The sequence below is a fragment of the Penicillium manginii genome (genome assembly GCF_028828005.1).
Source record: "Penicillium manginii strain IBT 31320 chromosome Unknown utg000003l:1.0-959480.0:1.0-959601.0, whole genome shotgun sequence".
In the NCBI taxonomy this organism is placed as follows: domain Eukaryota; kingdom Fungi; phylum Ascomycota; class Eurotiomycetes; order Eurotiales; family Aspergillaceae; genus Penicillium; species Penicillium manginii.
Window position 1 is genome coordinate 235,587 of NW_026643104.1, and position 13,668 is coordinate 249,254.

At 53.0% G+C, this 13,668-nt stretch overlaps 7 protein-coding genes across 7 annotated transcripts; 1 reads left to right on the forward strand and 6 right to left on the reverse strand.

The window, feature by feature from the left end:
• Positions 1-333: 333 nt before the first annotated feature.
• On the reverse strand, positions 334-1,213 carry N7533_003442 (uncharacterized protein; the record flags this gene model as incomplete). Its single annotated transcript, XM_057100092.1, has 2 exons — positions 334-742; positions 822-1,213. 2 exons carry the CDS (start codon positions 1,211-1,213, stop codon positions 334-336), a joined length of 801 nt encoding a protein of 266 aa, XP_056962780.1.
• Positions 1,214-2,434: 1,221 nt separating this feature from the next.
• N7533_003443 (J domain-containing protein) lies at positions 2,435-3,657 on the reverse strand (the record flags this gene model as incomplete). The annotated part of the gene is made up of 3 exons (XM_057100093.1): positions 2,435-2,959; positions 3,032-3,559; positions 3,616-3,657. The coding sequence occupies 3 exons, from the start codon at positions 3,655-3,657 to the stop codon at positions 2,435-2,437; spliced, it is 1,095 nt and encodes a 364-aa protein (XP_056962781.1).
• A 301-nt stretch (positions 3,658-3,958) lies between these two features.
• N7533_003444 (DNA-directed RNA polymerase I subunit RPA43) lies at positions 3,959-5,173 on the forward strand (the record flags this gene model as incomplete). Its single annotated transcript, XM_057100094.1, has 1 exon — positions 3,959-5,173. One exon carries the CDS (start codon positions 3,959-3,961, stop codon positions 5,171-5,173), a length of 1,215 nt encoding a protein of 404 aa, XP_056962782.1.
• Positions 5,174-5,453: 280 nt separating this feature from the next.
• On the reverse strand, positions 5,454-7,255 carry nfr1 (putative AIF-like mitochondrial oxidoreductase (Nfrl); the record flags this gene model as incomplete). Its single annotated transcript, XM_057100095.1, has 3 exons — positions 5,454-6,693; positions 6,756-6,951; positions 7,045-7,255. The coding sequence occupies 3 exons, from the start codon at positions 7,253-7,255 to the stop codon at positions 5,454-5,456; spliced, it is 1,647 nt and encodes a 548-aa protein (XP_056962783.1).
• A 1,106-nt stretch (positions 7,256-8,361) lies between these two features.
• N7533_003446 (uncharacterized protein) lies at positions 8,362-9,657 on the reverse strand (the record flags this gene model as incomplete). Its single annotated transcript, XM_057100096.1, has 1 exon — positions 8,362-9,657. One exon carries the CDS (start codon positions 9,655-9,657, stop codon positions 8,362-8,364), a length of 1,296 nt encoding a protein of 431 aa, XP_056962784.1.
• Positions 9,658-9,764: 107 nt separating this feature from the next.
• Positions 9,765-11,279, reverse strand: N7533_003447 (uncharacterized protein; the record flags this gene model as incomplete). The annotated part of the gene is made up of 1 exon (XM_057100097.1): positions 9,765-11,279. One exon carries the CDS (start codon positions 11,277-11,279, stop codon positions 9,765-9,767), a length of 1,515 nt encoding a protein of 504 aa, XP_056962785.1.
• Positions 11,280-11,398: 119 nt separating this feature from the next.
• Positions 11,399-12,574, reverse strand: N7533_003448 (uncharacterized protein; the record flags this gene model as incomplete). The annotated part of the gene is made up of 2 exons (XM_057100098.1): positions 11,399-12,134; positions 12,195-12,574. The coding sequence occupies 2 exons, from the start codon at positions 12,572-12,574 to the stop codon at positions 11,399-11,401; spliced, it is 1,116 nt and encodes a 371-aa protein (XP_056962786.1).
• Between the last annotated feature and the right edge of the window lie 1,094 nt (positions 12,575-13,668).

The window sequence follows — 13,668 nt, forward strand, 5'->3', positions numbered from 1 at the left end:
AAACATGATAAAATATGATACAGTAAAAAGTAGACTCCCAGAATGAGAACAATCCATCCAAGCATGACAGGCCGGGATCATCGACCGAGGATAAACGAAATTTGAACCAAAACTTCCCTTAAGACGCCAATTAAACCTTAGATCCGTAAAAAAACACAGACACGAATAGCCCGAAGAAAGAAGTAGAAAGAGAAAGAGAAAGGGGAAGGGAAATGGAAAGGCCAGACATAGGGCGCAAACACAACGCGCAGTTAATGCGTAGATGCGTTAGAGAAAAAAAAAAAGAGAAGAGAGCCAGAGAATCCCCTAGATGTAATGTACACAACGACCGCTTCAAGCAGCCATCGCGATCGCCGGTGATGAAGGCTCGACCAGATTCGAGGGAGCCGGAGTGATATCGCCGTCACCCGAGTTACTCTTCTCACTCGGGACAGCACTGCTGCCGTTCATTGTGTCGGTACCGGGTGCCGTCAGGGTTGGCTTTGTGTCGCTGTCACCACTCTCCAAGGCGACAGTGACTGTGCCATCGACATTTTCCGATTTCGCCAGGGCATGCGTTTTCCATGATGGGAGCTGCCACAGGATACCCGTGAAGCTTCGCAGGCGGAGTGGTTGCTTTTCCCACTTACGACAGGGAGCTCCGGTGCGGTCTAAGGCGCGGAGACCGGCATTGATGGCGCCGGTGTTGGCTTTGGGTCCTAGTCGGTGCGCGGCGGCCACTTTGCCCAATTCGCCTTCGTCTCTGTTTTAAGCGTTAGTTGGGTTCGTTCAAGTGGTGGAGGTGGTTGGGGATTGAGGTTCTGCGCAGGTCTGTTACTTACAGTCTGGGCTTCTTCTTGGGACCGGGTCGACCTCTTGCTTTCGCGGGCTCTGTTTGGCCATTTGCGCGTTTGTTGCCGGGCTTGGGACCCGGAACGCCCTTCCGACGTGGTGTGTCGCCAGGAGTAGCGCCGGTGGCTGGCGTTGAGGTCGCGTCGGCTTCGGACGCATTGTCGGCGGATGAAGGACGCGGTACAGGGACTTCGGAGGATGAAGCTGGGGAAGAGTGTTCGTTGATCTTGTCGTCAGTGGGGGTGGGCGTGGCAGGCTTCCGGTCGGCCGGGTCTAGGAAGCGTTGTAGTAAATCGGGGGAGAGTTTCAGTGTGAGGACGAGAGAGTTGGCAGGTTTGGCGGCGGCCCGGTTGGAGCGACCGTTTGGAGTGCTGGCGGGCATGATGAAGATGGTGGTATGGCGAGTGGGGGAGGTTGGATGGAAGAGAAGGGATTGGGATGAGGGTGAATGTGGTGAGAATGACGGTGATCGTGACGTGGTGTTCCACCGCCCGGGGCGTTCAGAGATGGTATTTCAGGTCAGTGGTAGGCAAGTCTGAAGTCGCGATTCAGGGTTGAGGCGAAAGTCGAGGGTGATGGGGTTGGGAATGAGAGGATGGTGAGAGGAGGGATGAGATGAGTGGGATGGAGGGGAAAGGGAAAGGGATGGAAGGGGGGGAAAGGGGCGAAGTGGACTGGCACAAGGCCGTGTGGATGCCATCTCGTCTAATTCTGCGATAGAAAAAGGTTTCTTTGCTCTTGCGTTGCGTGGTTCGTTTCGAGAGGATCGCGGGTGTTTTGTAATTACACTCACTTAGGGTGGTTGTCCACCATACCTGCAGGGGGTGTGACTGTACTGTTACAACAATACAGATCTATATCTGCCGTGTACAGTAGAGCAGAGCAGAGGAGCAGTAGAATAGAGCAGAGCATCTAGGTAGATTGGAGTATATATACTGTAGATCAGAATACTATCATCTATTGTATTCACTCTATATCTATATCTATAGTCTCCAGGGCTATAGCCATAGTCTGTAGTCAACCTAGTACACTACATACCTAGGTATACACATAATACTGTCAGCACTCCGCCATCTCCCGAACTACCCTCGCCCTCGCACTGGCCTGCTTTTTTTTTTTCATTTTACATTTTACATTTTCCATCTGTGTGCTCTGTACTCCGTACAGTAATGATATCCACATACCCAGTACAACAAAGACTTCACTTTCTTTCACTCACCGCAATTTCTATATTTAATCCATACCGTATTCATTTTCAAATTTACATTCACTTTACATACTAGCACTATTCAGCATCTCGAGTGCCTAGTATATACTAAGGAGTCCTAGTAGTAACACCTCCAGGGCTCTTTCGAGAAATTTTCCCCTCTAGCGTACCGAACTCCAATTGGACTCGTCATCACCATCTGAGACAGCACTTACAGCTCACATTTCATGGAAATAAAATAAAAATAAATTTTAAACCCGGATATCTCGATGCCTAGCTACCAAGAAGAAAACGCGAAAGTAGTATACTGGAACATCTCCACTTATTTACTCGCTATCTATGCAATACTCTATGACCAAATAAGATATTTCCACATGACCACTGGCACCACCCTTCCTACGAAGACCCATCCCCATCCCCGTCCCCACCACCATCCCCAGCATTAATCTTAGCCTGTCGCCGCTGAATAACCTCCCCAACAGCCTGCTGCACCCCGGGACTCGACCGCACCCCGGCCAAAACAAGAGCCTCCTGCATCCCGCGCCGCAACCCAGAAACAGTCTCGCGATCGCCGCGGAACGGCGCCTGAGCCAGCTGAAGCGACCGCGTAGCTTCCAGATCCGTCTGCTGCGCCGTCTGCACCAGCTTCACCACCTGCTGCATCGTCTGCGGGGAGACGCCGTTCGGGACCTGGGCCTGGGCCTGGGCCTTTGGAGCGATTTGCGAAATGAAGATGTGGATCGTGATTGAGACGCGGCGCGCGATCGTCAGGATTTGGAATGGGAGGAGGTGGAATGATTGCGCCGGTAGCCAGGCGCTCAGTGCTGGAGGGAGATAAGCTGCGGGCATGAAGACGGCGCGGGGCCGCGTGATCAAGGCTAATTCGAGGACGACCATGGCGGCGAGGGAAAAGAAGCGCCACTGCGGGTTATTAGTATGGGGCTGGAAAATGCGGGAATAGGAAGAGCCCGCCGAGTTGGTGTAGGGACTTACGTAGCGTCCAAATCCTCCCCACCAGAGCCAGTTCAGGACCAACATTGCGCCCAGTGACAACACGTACTGCGGCAACACCAGGCGGGTGAGCGAGATCATGAAGAACTCCTGCGTGGTCTTCAACTGGCCGCCCCATTTTAGGGCGTCGGGGCCGAAGCGATCGTAGGCGAAGCGCTGCACTGGGTCGAGGAGGGTTTCTTCCGCCTGGCGGAGGAGCATGAAGAGGATGTCGGCTCCATCTTGGTGGCCGATTTTATCGGGGTGGTAGCGCGCGGCGAGGCGGCGGAACTTGGACTGGATTGTCTTGTCGCTGTCGAAAGGTGTTACGTCCAATAGGGTGTAGTAGTTGCCTGCAACTTGTACTTGGTGGAAGGTTTCATAGAGGGTGTAGAGGAGGTAGCTGACGATGACGAGGATGAAGATGCGACGGCGGTGAGTTTCGAAGCGGGGCGTTTGGGGCATTGGTTTGGGATCCCCGGCGCGAATTGTGAGGCCATAGTAGACGTTTTGGAGGAATGATGTGGCGTACTGTGTATTCCCAGTGTTAGCTCTCCTCTCCACACAATAACTCCATGTCAACTTACGCCGGGTAGCACTGCCCATCCGATGAGCGGGAGAAGCGACATGGTCTCCGTAAGTCAATCGACTTAAAAGTTCAACATGAGACGCTGAAGAGTGTAAGATGCTCTCACAGCATCGCACGGGGGAAGTAAAAGGGACTCTTTGATGCAACAGCAGTAAGTACTAGTAAGGTAGCCGCAATGATGGAGTGTCCAGACCCACATCCAGCCATCCAAAGCGGTGAACATTCTGCCCACCGAAGTAGAAAATAATTTCTAATTTTGCGCCGACTTCATTTTTGGAGAAGAAGAATATCCCCCAACAGCAGATCCCGCTCCCACACACGACAGCTCAACTGCCGCAATAATGGCAGTCGACGCAATGGATCTGGACAGTTCTCCCGTGGCGACCACTGACGTGGAGCGCAAACGCAAGCACAAGAACAAGGACGTCTCGCCCTCAAAGAAGCGCAAGCAGGCCGAGCTCAGCGAAAAGAAGAACAAGAAAGAAAAGTCCGGCAAGATTGACGCCAGCACTACATCCGCCACGGCCGAATCACCAGGCTCGCCATTCTCCCTGGTCACCGCTACGATGTATCTCCCACTATCGCCCATCTCTATCTCGCCCACTCACGCCTTGGCCTCGCTGCTTGCCGAGCACCTCTCCCCACTGCTATTGACATACTACCCACCCTTGAAGGGAATCATCATGGCCTACTCCAACTCCTCGATCTCCAGCACCAAACCCTCATCCACACCGCGCCCATCCTCCGACCCGAATCCGCAGCCGCTGACGCTGGCCCGCACTGCGGACGAGTACGGCGTGCTGTATGTCTACCTGACGGCCACATTCCTCGTTTTCCGCCCGCAGCGCGGCCAAATTCTCGAAGGCAGTGTGAACGTGCAATCCGAGGGCTTCCTCGGCGCCGTCATATTCAACCTTTTCTCCGTCGGTATCGAGCGCAAGCGACTACCGCCTTCGTGGCGCTGGGTCCAGCCCGGCGAGGACGAGAATAATGATACTACGACCGGCACGACGGACGACGAGTCCGGGCCCGAGGGCGTGCCTGCGAACTTTGACGTCGAGAAGGAACTATTCCAGCCGACTGCACTTGCGGTGGACGAGCTTGACCTCGAGGATGGCGAGGAGGAGGACGAGGCGACGGGTCATTTCCAGTCTGTGTCTGGCCACCGTGTGCGTGGGAATGTGAAGTTCCGCGTTGTGGACGTGGATGTTATTCCGGGGTCGGATCGGGATCGTGGCTTTTTGAGCGTTGAGGGGACGATGTTGGAGGCTGAGGATGAGGAAAAGCTTTTGCTTGCTGAGCAGGAGGGTCAGTCGCTTCCTCCGGCTTTCTTGTCTGCGGGTAAGAGGTCGAACCGGGTTGTTCCGATCTCGATCGAGCCTGCTGCGGAGGCGGTTGTTTCTACGGTTGATGTTCATCTGGATGAGGAGGAGGAGAAGCCTAAGAAGGAGAAGAAAGAAAAGAAAGAAAAGAAGGAGAAGAAGGAGAAGAGCGAGGATAAGGACAAGTCCAAGCGGGATAAGTCGAAGCACAGCAAGAAGAAGAGCAAGGAGTGAAGAAGAGGTCTTACTTGCATCTGTGATATTTCCCATGTTATTTACATTCGCGGAGGGCGTTCCGGCTAAAAGGATTACTATGTACAGTCATGCCAAAGTCTACGTGTATACACTACGTTGCTATACTCTTCAAGTTATCAGGTTGAGTAAATTGAACCCAAGTAGACATCAATTTGGCCCAAGCACACCTAAGTAGATATAAAAAACCCAAACGGCAACAATAAACCGAAACCAAGATCACTGGTAGACACAAATCCAATCCAATCCAATCCAATCCATCCTACTCCAACCCCAAAACATCAATCCCAGAAACAACCTCCTTCTTCCCAGCCATCCTGCCAACCCTCATAAGCGCCGCAACCTTAACCATAACCGGATCAACCCCCATAGTAGCAACCGCAACAACAATCTCCCCCCCTAAAATAATACGCAACAAACTTCCCCTCTTCCTCCTTGACAAACACATCATCATACCCATTAACCGTATTCCCCGCATACCGCATCTGACCCCCCCACCGCAGACCAGAAAATCGGTATACTCGGCTTCAAGTTGGTCTCCAACCCCCCCACCACCACCACCAGCATGCAAAATCGACCTCGCAACACTCCGCCCCGCATTCTGCGCGACATTCCAATGCTCAATGCGCGTTAGCGATCCATCACCGCCAGGACCGTGGTACGGAAATCTCGCTATATCCCCAATAGCAAAGACACCGTCCAGTCCGGGAACGGCAAAATGCTCATCCGTCCTCACAGACCCGTCCCCCTCAAGCGAGATTCTCTCATTACCCTTTAAAAAGTCCGTGGCGGGACGCACGCCGACGCCTAGAATGACGATATCGGCCGGGATGACGGATCCATCGCCGAGATGGACGGAGGTGGATGTCGATGCGGATGGAGTGGAAGCTTTCTCGACAGAGGCGTTGAGAATGAATCTTATACCGGCCTTTTCAAGATTACGCTGGAAGATCCGGCCTACTTCTGCGCCCATGACTCGTTCCATTGGTGCTGATTCCATGCCGATTATCGTTACGGCGTTGGCGGTGTCTTGGGCCAGTGCGTTGCCGATTTCCATTCCTATGAATGATGAGCCTATGATGACTACCTTTTTGGGGGCCTTGTTGTCGGTTTTGAGCGTGGTCAGTGCGTCTAGGATTGATTTTACGTCTGCGACGGTGCGAAGGGTGAAGATGTTTTTCACCGAGTCAAATCCAGGCAGGGGGAGTGTTTTGGGAATACCGCCTGTTGCGAGGACGAGTTTGGTATAGGTGTGTTTTGAGGAGGAGGTTGTAACGGTTTTTGCGTCGAAGTCGACGGATGTGACTTCTTCAGATAGAATCTCGACGCCGGCGTCTTTATACCATTGTTTTGGGCGGAGGGCGATCTTGTCCGGGTCCGGGATTAGGGCTTTGGAGAGCTTGGGTCTGTCGATTATGAGGTTTGCGGGCTCTTTGGTTAGGATTGTTATTTTGCCGCGGTATTTTTTTGTTAGGAGGGATTGGATTAGGCCTATTGTGCCGCTTCCTCTGTTTTGGGGTTGGGTTAGATGGATTTTTATATCGGATTCAGGGAGTCGACGTACCCTCCAACAATAAGGACCCTCTCATCCGAGTCAGAAGAAACACTGCATTTCAAGGCGGGATCCCGATGGCCGGATTTAATATCCGATTCTTCAGCCTCGATATAAACGCCATCATCTTTCTCGATGATCTCGTATTTATTCAGCGCGTTTAGGGCCGGTGCGTCTTCGACATCACCGGTAGTAATGTTGAAGCAGGCTGGGAGAAAGTTAGGCCTGTTTTGCTTTTTGCGCATCTCTGCCCAGAAGGCTAGCAGCGAGAAAACTTGAAGGGAAAGGAAACGAAACATACCCCCATGCCACGGACAAGTAAGCCTCTCACCCTCAATGACACCGCCCTTCAACGGCGCCCCATAATGCGTGCATCGCGGGCTAAGCGCGTGAACCGTGTTGCCGGTTTTAACGAGGAGGACTTTGCCGTCGTCTACCCCTTCGACGTCGACTTCGAGTTTTTGGGGAATGTTTTTGAGGGTGGGGAGGTCTTTTAGTTTGAAGTGTGGCATTTTGGAGGTAGAGAGGTGTCGGTGTTCGGTGCGTGTGGGTTTAGTTTTGGTTTCTTTGAGGGGGAAGGGGATTCGTTTTGGGAATTGGTTTAGACTTGGAATTGGGCTTGAGAGGGGGTGCTTTGTTCTGAGAGAATGGAGCGGTGGGGAATTTTGGGCTTTTTCTTTTGTCTGCGGGGGAAGAGGTGTGGTTTTAGGTATGGCTTTAGTGTTGGCTTTGGATAGGCAATGGATGGGTGTTGATGATATACCCCGAGAGGGATGAAATGACGAGGAAGAAAGAGAAAGAGGAAGGTGAAGAGAAAGACCCGTCCGAGTCTGCCAGTGAAGTTGGCTCTGCCTATGACCCTGATCCCGGCCCTGGCTCTGCCACGAATAAAAGTAACGCAGACTGACGCCAGAGGTGCCGCTGATTGGCGATGGATTGTGACGCAGGCGGGGGAGGGGCATTAGCATTGGTATTACGGGATGGGGTGGATGGGATGGGCTTCAAAGAGGTGCGGGAGACACAGAGAGAAGGAAGAAATTAATCAAGTTTTAGAATTTTAGGCTTTGTTTCTCAGCAGAATTGAATTCTAACTTGAACCTGGTCGAGTGCTGGATGCGGTGATGGGGAGATAGTTCGATCGTTTAGTGTTGATCGTGACATCACGTCCAGCCAATCAGGAAGGGGACATTGTCAACATTTCCTGTTTGCTGCTTGGTTGACTGTAACTACATCCTAGTGTGCATACTGCGACAGCCCGGGGGAATCCCGCATAAGATATTCCGAATGAATCTCATCTCATCTCATTTAACTTGAATTCTGCATAGTATTGGGTATAAAAGAATGTCCAGATCCATCATAGTGATTACAGCGAAAAGAACGTGGTAGATAGATACAAAGCCCCGCGCACAGCATGGGGTAGGTAAAGCCGAGTCAGCAAGGTACTAAATAGTACGTAAAGTACAGTACAGCTTTCGATCGAATAAATTCGAACATAGTGGTCCATCCAACCCAATGCTCGTCTTGGGTGGTGGATGCCATTCCGAAGTAGGTTAAGTATGTACCCCCTACCCAAAGCGAGTGATAGGTAAGTTAGGTAGTAGTCTGGTGTATTGATGCATCAAAATCTCCACTCGGGTTTCTTCGGCGAAGGACGCTTCTCAACACGCTTCTCCTTGGCATTCTTCTTGCGCTTTGGAATCTTGCTCGGGGATTGCGACATTGACTGGAGGAGTTGTGCCTTGGACGATGCGCGCGTGCGGCGCGGACGAGGAGGGCTGCTGTCGATGCTGTTTCTGTTGCTGTTCGCGCCCGTTGTCGCTTCGGCCCGAGGCGTCGATGTATCCCGTGGCGGTAGCGGGGAGGAATTCTGCGTTAGACCGATGTAGTCGGAAATCTGCTGAATTTGCGCTGGAGCAGGGGCCTGAGAATTTTTCTGCGAAGTGCGAGAAGATCGCTTTCGGGATCTCGTTGATGCAGACGCAGACGCAGCCGGCGGCGTTAACGATTTCAGTAACGGAGACGGTGAACGCGAGTGTTTCGCGATCGCGGGGTCTGAGTCTGGGCTTGAGTTTGATTCTGGTTCTTGCTGTGCGCTTGTGGGGAGTTTGCGGGAGGAGACGGAGGGGGAGCGTGAGCTTTGCGAGTGTGTAGGTGATGATGAGGGACCCGGGGAGAGGTGGAGGCTTGATTCGTCGTTTAGGACGCGGTCTTCATCTGGGGATAGGTCGAAATTGAAGTCTGGGAGGAGGTCGTCGTCTACGCCGTCGGTTGCAAGTGTTGGTCTTGTTTCGATTTGGACTTCGCCTAGTGCTACGCCCGAGTCTGCGCTGGGTTCGTTGTCGTTGTCGATGTCATCATTCGCAGACTCAGGAGCGTGCAGGCTAGCGAGAAGTGAGTTCTGACTCGAGTCTCCTCCAAACTGGCGTGATGGAGTGAGGAGGGAATCGTTGATTATCTGGCGGCTGGGCGGAATGTGGGATTGATTGATGGACGCCGACGCGAATGATAATGCCGAGCCATCCGGGTTGCTATCGCCTAGCGTCGACGGCTCACCGATCAGGGTATGGCCCAGCATCGATTGCTGCTCGTCGATGAGGGTGTGGCCCTCTAGATGACTTTCCTCATCGGCTTCATTTAGGCGGATGCGGATCCCCGCGCCGGGCGACGATCGCGCGGAGTGGGAATGGGAGTGGAAGCCCGAGAATGAAGGGGATGGTACGGGGGCAGAGTCACTGTGCTCGCTGTGATTATCATCTTCCGCTGTCTTTGGTAGTCGTACTCCACCGGTTGCCTGGATGGACGGCACGTCGGAGGTTCTACCGGGAGTATTTGGCGAATTCCGCGTAACGCTCGTTACGACGGTGGTAGGAATCGGATCATCTAGACCCAGGTCCAGGTCCAGGTCCAGGTCCATATCGACTGGGGGAGCGGACACTACCGCTTGATGGGCGTATGGGCCTGGCATTGAATCTTGGACTACAGAGACACTTTGATTCGTGAGCGAATGAAACAGCAAGCGAGTTAATTGACTGACATGCTACCTTCACGAACAATGTCCTTCCCCTTTTCCGCCTCGTTCTCGTTCTCTAGCTGTGCTGGATGCAAGAGCTTGGGTTCGCTGAGTTCTGCAAAGGCGAGGTCGCGGTATCCGTCGTCCTCTTCGTCGTCCATCCCGGGCATCTCGAATCCATCATACAGGCGAGGTTCATCGTCGTCGTCGCCGGCGGCGTCGACTGTTGGTCGACGGTCACGCAAGGCCAGCCGGAGCTTGAGAATACCGCCGTCGAGAACGTCGTGGACTTCTGCGACTCGGTACTCGGACATTCGGGGCTGCCAGTTTGTCGCTTTGGACATATCCAGTTGTCGGAAGGCGATGATTGATCCAGGCTTGGCTTCCTCTTCGAGAAGGTCCGCGATGCAGGAGGGGTCGGCTGGGAAGAGGGGGAGGTCGTCGGTAGCGGTGGCAGTTTGCTCATTTTCATGCTCGTTCTCATCCTCGGCATCGGCATCAGCATCATGAGCAGGCTCCTCGTAGTCGAGTTCCATGTTACTCTCATCGTAGTTGTCGTAGCCATTCTCATAGGCATACCCTTCCTCATCATACTCCTCATCCCCATAATATTCATTGTAAACCTGGATTCGCTGCTTGCGCTTGCGCTTCTTTCCCCAGCCCATTCGCTCACGCAGAATCGAGTCCGCTTCCTTATCCCAGCGATTTTTGAATGGGAATGGAGGCGCGGTCAGCTTGATGTCGGTGTAAATGCACTCGGTGGCACTGATATCAAGCTTGGATTCCCAATCCACTTCCTCATCGTCCTCCCCGACTGCAGTCTCTTCCGGTTTGGGACGCGCAGGCTGTGATGATTTCCGTCGAGAGCTGACGGCGCTTGCCTGTGCGGCTAGCTTTCTGCGAGTGGTTTCTTCGTCCTCTTTGCTTTTGGGCGTGCGTACTCCCAGAGATCCAAAGAGAAGTCGGCGCGAGCTGCCGATGTCGAGAGTTCGTCGGCGAGAGGATTGTTCTTCAGGCTTATCGTTTGCGTCTTCGAGGCTTTCTTCGGTCGTAGTAGCCGGGGGCACATTCTCCTTCTCGGACGTCTCGTCTACAGCGACACCGCCGGATGAAAGGTCACGAAGAAGCTTTTGACGTCTGGCTTCGAATTCAGCCTGTTCCTGCTCCTTTTTCTCCGCCTTGGAAAGCTTGGGCTGGGCGGGCTCTTCCTTCGTTGTGGTGGAGATCATGCTAGACTCATCGCAGTGCCAGCCGCCGTTGGCATCTGCCCACGACCGCATGGCGGCAAAGTCAGCCTCGGCGGGGAGAATGCCTATTTCTTTGAGTTTGGATAGACGACGGCGCATTTTGAAGCGCTGGTTGCTCTTCTTGGTGCGGATGGATCCTTCGCCGGGAGGGGCCATGACGTGAGACTTCCTCTGGGAGACTGTGTCTTCCTCGCCCTCGGAGTCGGAAGAGTCATCGGAGCTGGAATCAGAGCTGGAGTCGGAGCTTGAATCTGAGGAGTCGGATGAGGCGTCTGCCATTTCCTCGTCCGAGGAGTCAGAGTCGGAATCAGAGTCGGAATCAGAGTCAGAATCCGACGTGACGCTGGACTTCTTCGAAGAGCAAGGGGTAGACTGAGCCTCAGACTCGGTTGATTCAGCTACACTATTATCGATTTGTGGGGGGGGTTGATAGGCGCCTCGCCGCCCTGGCTGAATCTAACGGCCTTGGAATTGCGCGGAGAAAACTCATCCACACGTGAGCGTTTGCTAGAAAGAGAAGAAGCGCCCGCCACCGATCCCCGACGCAGACTATCCGCGGAAGAAGGCCTCTTATCGACCAAGCTGGAGCGCAGCGCGGGGCCAGTACCGGGGATAGCAGGATTAGCGAGCTGGCCATGATTTCGAATATCAATGAACTGCGACGCAGGTTCTTCAAAGTCTGCTTTCAAAGCTTTGAGTTCACTCTCCAGCTCGGCTTCTTCGGGTTCGGAGATATCGGCGTCGCTGTCTTCATCTGCAGAGTGGTCGTCGTCGTGGTCAATCGGGTGCCGAATGACAGTCCCCATCTCTGAGACTTCCTGATCAGCCGGCAAGATAGACAATTCTTTCCCGAATCCCGCATTCGGCGGCAGCCACTCGCCATCACCTTCCTCGTCAGCGCCCGGTTCTTGTTCGTGCCCATTCGCATATCCAGGAACCTGCTCCCACCCCGAAAAAACAGTCCGTCTCTTCTTCCGCGGAGGAATAGTAATAGTCGGCCTGGTGGCAAAACTCCTCTTCGAGAACGGCGATCCAAAAGGAACGCCATCAATCAGATGTCTCCCCTCAGGCGTAATCTGATGACGCCCGCATAATCTTCTCGCGCGTAGATCTACAAGTTCCAGAGACCGAATTCTGCGATCCGTTAGTAACTAAGCGTAAGATGTGGGAAAGACTGCACTTGATTTCACTTACACAACCTCATCGCCATCCCTCAGCAGGCCCCCAATCTCCATAAAATGAAGACACTCCGACCCGTCAACTTCGACGACGTAATCTTCCAACCCCCACGTCCCGCTGAACTCAGGGTCAAGGTCGAACATACTCGGCTCCGTCTCCAGCGGGACAACATCGTTCACGTCTTCCAGCAATTGTGCGACTGTGTATCCGCCGGCAGCGCTGCTGGCTCCATTGGCTAGCGCGAGATGCGGAGTTCGGGTCGACGCGATTGTTGGAGCTGCGCCGCTGCGTTGTTGCGCGCCATAGCCTGGTGGTGAGCCGGGGGTTGTTGTCGTTGTCCAGAGGATGCGCGTGATGGGGAGCCCGTGGCGGGATATTACGAGGTGGAGGCGCATTGTCGGTTGCCTTGCGCGGGAATCGTGAGCTGGACTGAGGTGACGTTTGACGTCTTGCGGGTGAATCAGAGCATTGGGTCGGGTCGGGATCGTGATTGAGACAGGAGAAAATTGTAGTCAAGGTGTAGCTTCGAGTCTGGGGCTCGCGGTTTGTTTTGTTTTGTGTTTTTGGTCGTGAGAAAAGAGGGGGTGTTGGTCGTGTAAGGTTCGATAAGTGCTTTTTTTTTCAGCGCCTGGTTTTTGGGTTTCTTTGTTCTTTTTGCCTGGGGTTTGCCCGGGGTGTTGATTCGATTGGAGATTGCAAGGGTTTGTCTGTTGGAGTTTGGTTCGCGTTCTGGTTTGGGTATTTTTGACCAGGACACGCGACAGCCAGGTGTTGAATGGAGATGTTCGAGGAAGATTGGGCCGAGAGAAGCAAAGCCGAGCAGGAACTGGGAGCTTGGGGCGAGCTAACCGCTTTGGGTGGGATCGGCGGAGTAGAACTGCACGAGTTGAATGCGATATGATACGTATGGTTATGATGGGTTATACTGGGTACTGGGTTGAATTAGGTTGAGCTGGATCTAGTGCAGAAATAGAGAAGTCCATGGATGCACTTTGTTCAATGGTATCTTATGAATAACACCATTGATCACTGGGATTGTTTACTTAATTAGGCCATCTACAACGTCATCCGTGCCTGACGGCCTAACCTAAAGAACTTTGAGCCAGCTGCCTCAAATTACTAGTTTTTACTTCGTACTAGTCCGTCCTTTTACTCCCTTTGAACCACTCTTCGGTAGAAATAACCTCCATTAAATGTTCTATGATATTCATGTCCGATTGAAAAAGCGGTGACCCTTCAACAGAATGCAAGGACTTGGCCAAGACTGAAAAAGAAAAAGAAAAGAAAAAAGATAATCAATAATAGCCCACTTGGTTCTAACCGTAGGGTATCAAATATGCAATCACGGAAGATGGGATGCGATCTGTCATTTTGGCCACCATTGTTAACCAATATACTGTAGTCATATGTGTAGGCGGGTAAGTGGGTAAGTGGGTATAGGTAGGCAAGTACATAGGTATGCATCTGGGGCCAGACCAGGCCAACCTGG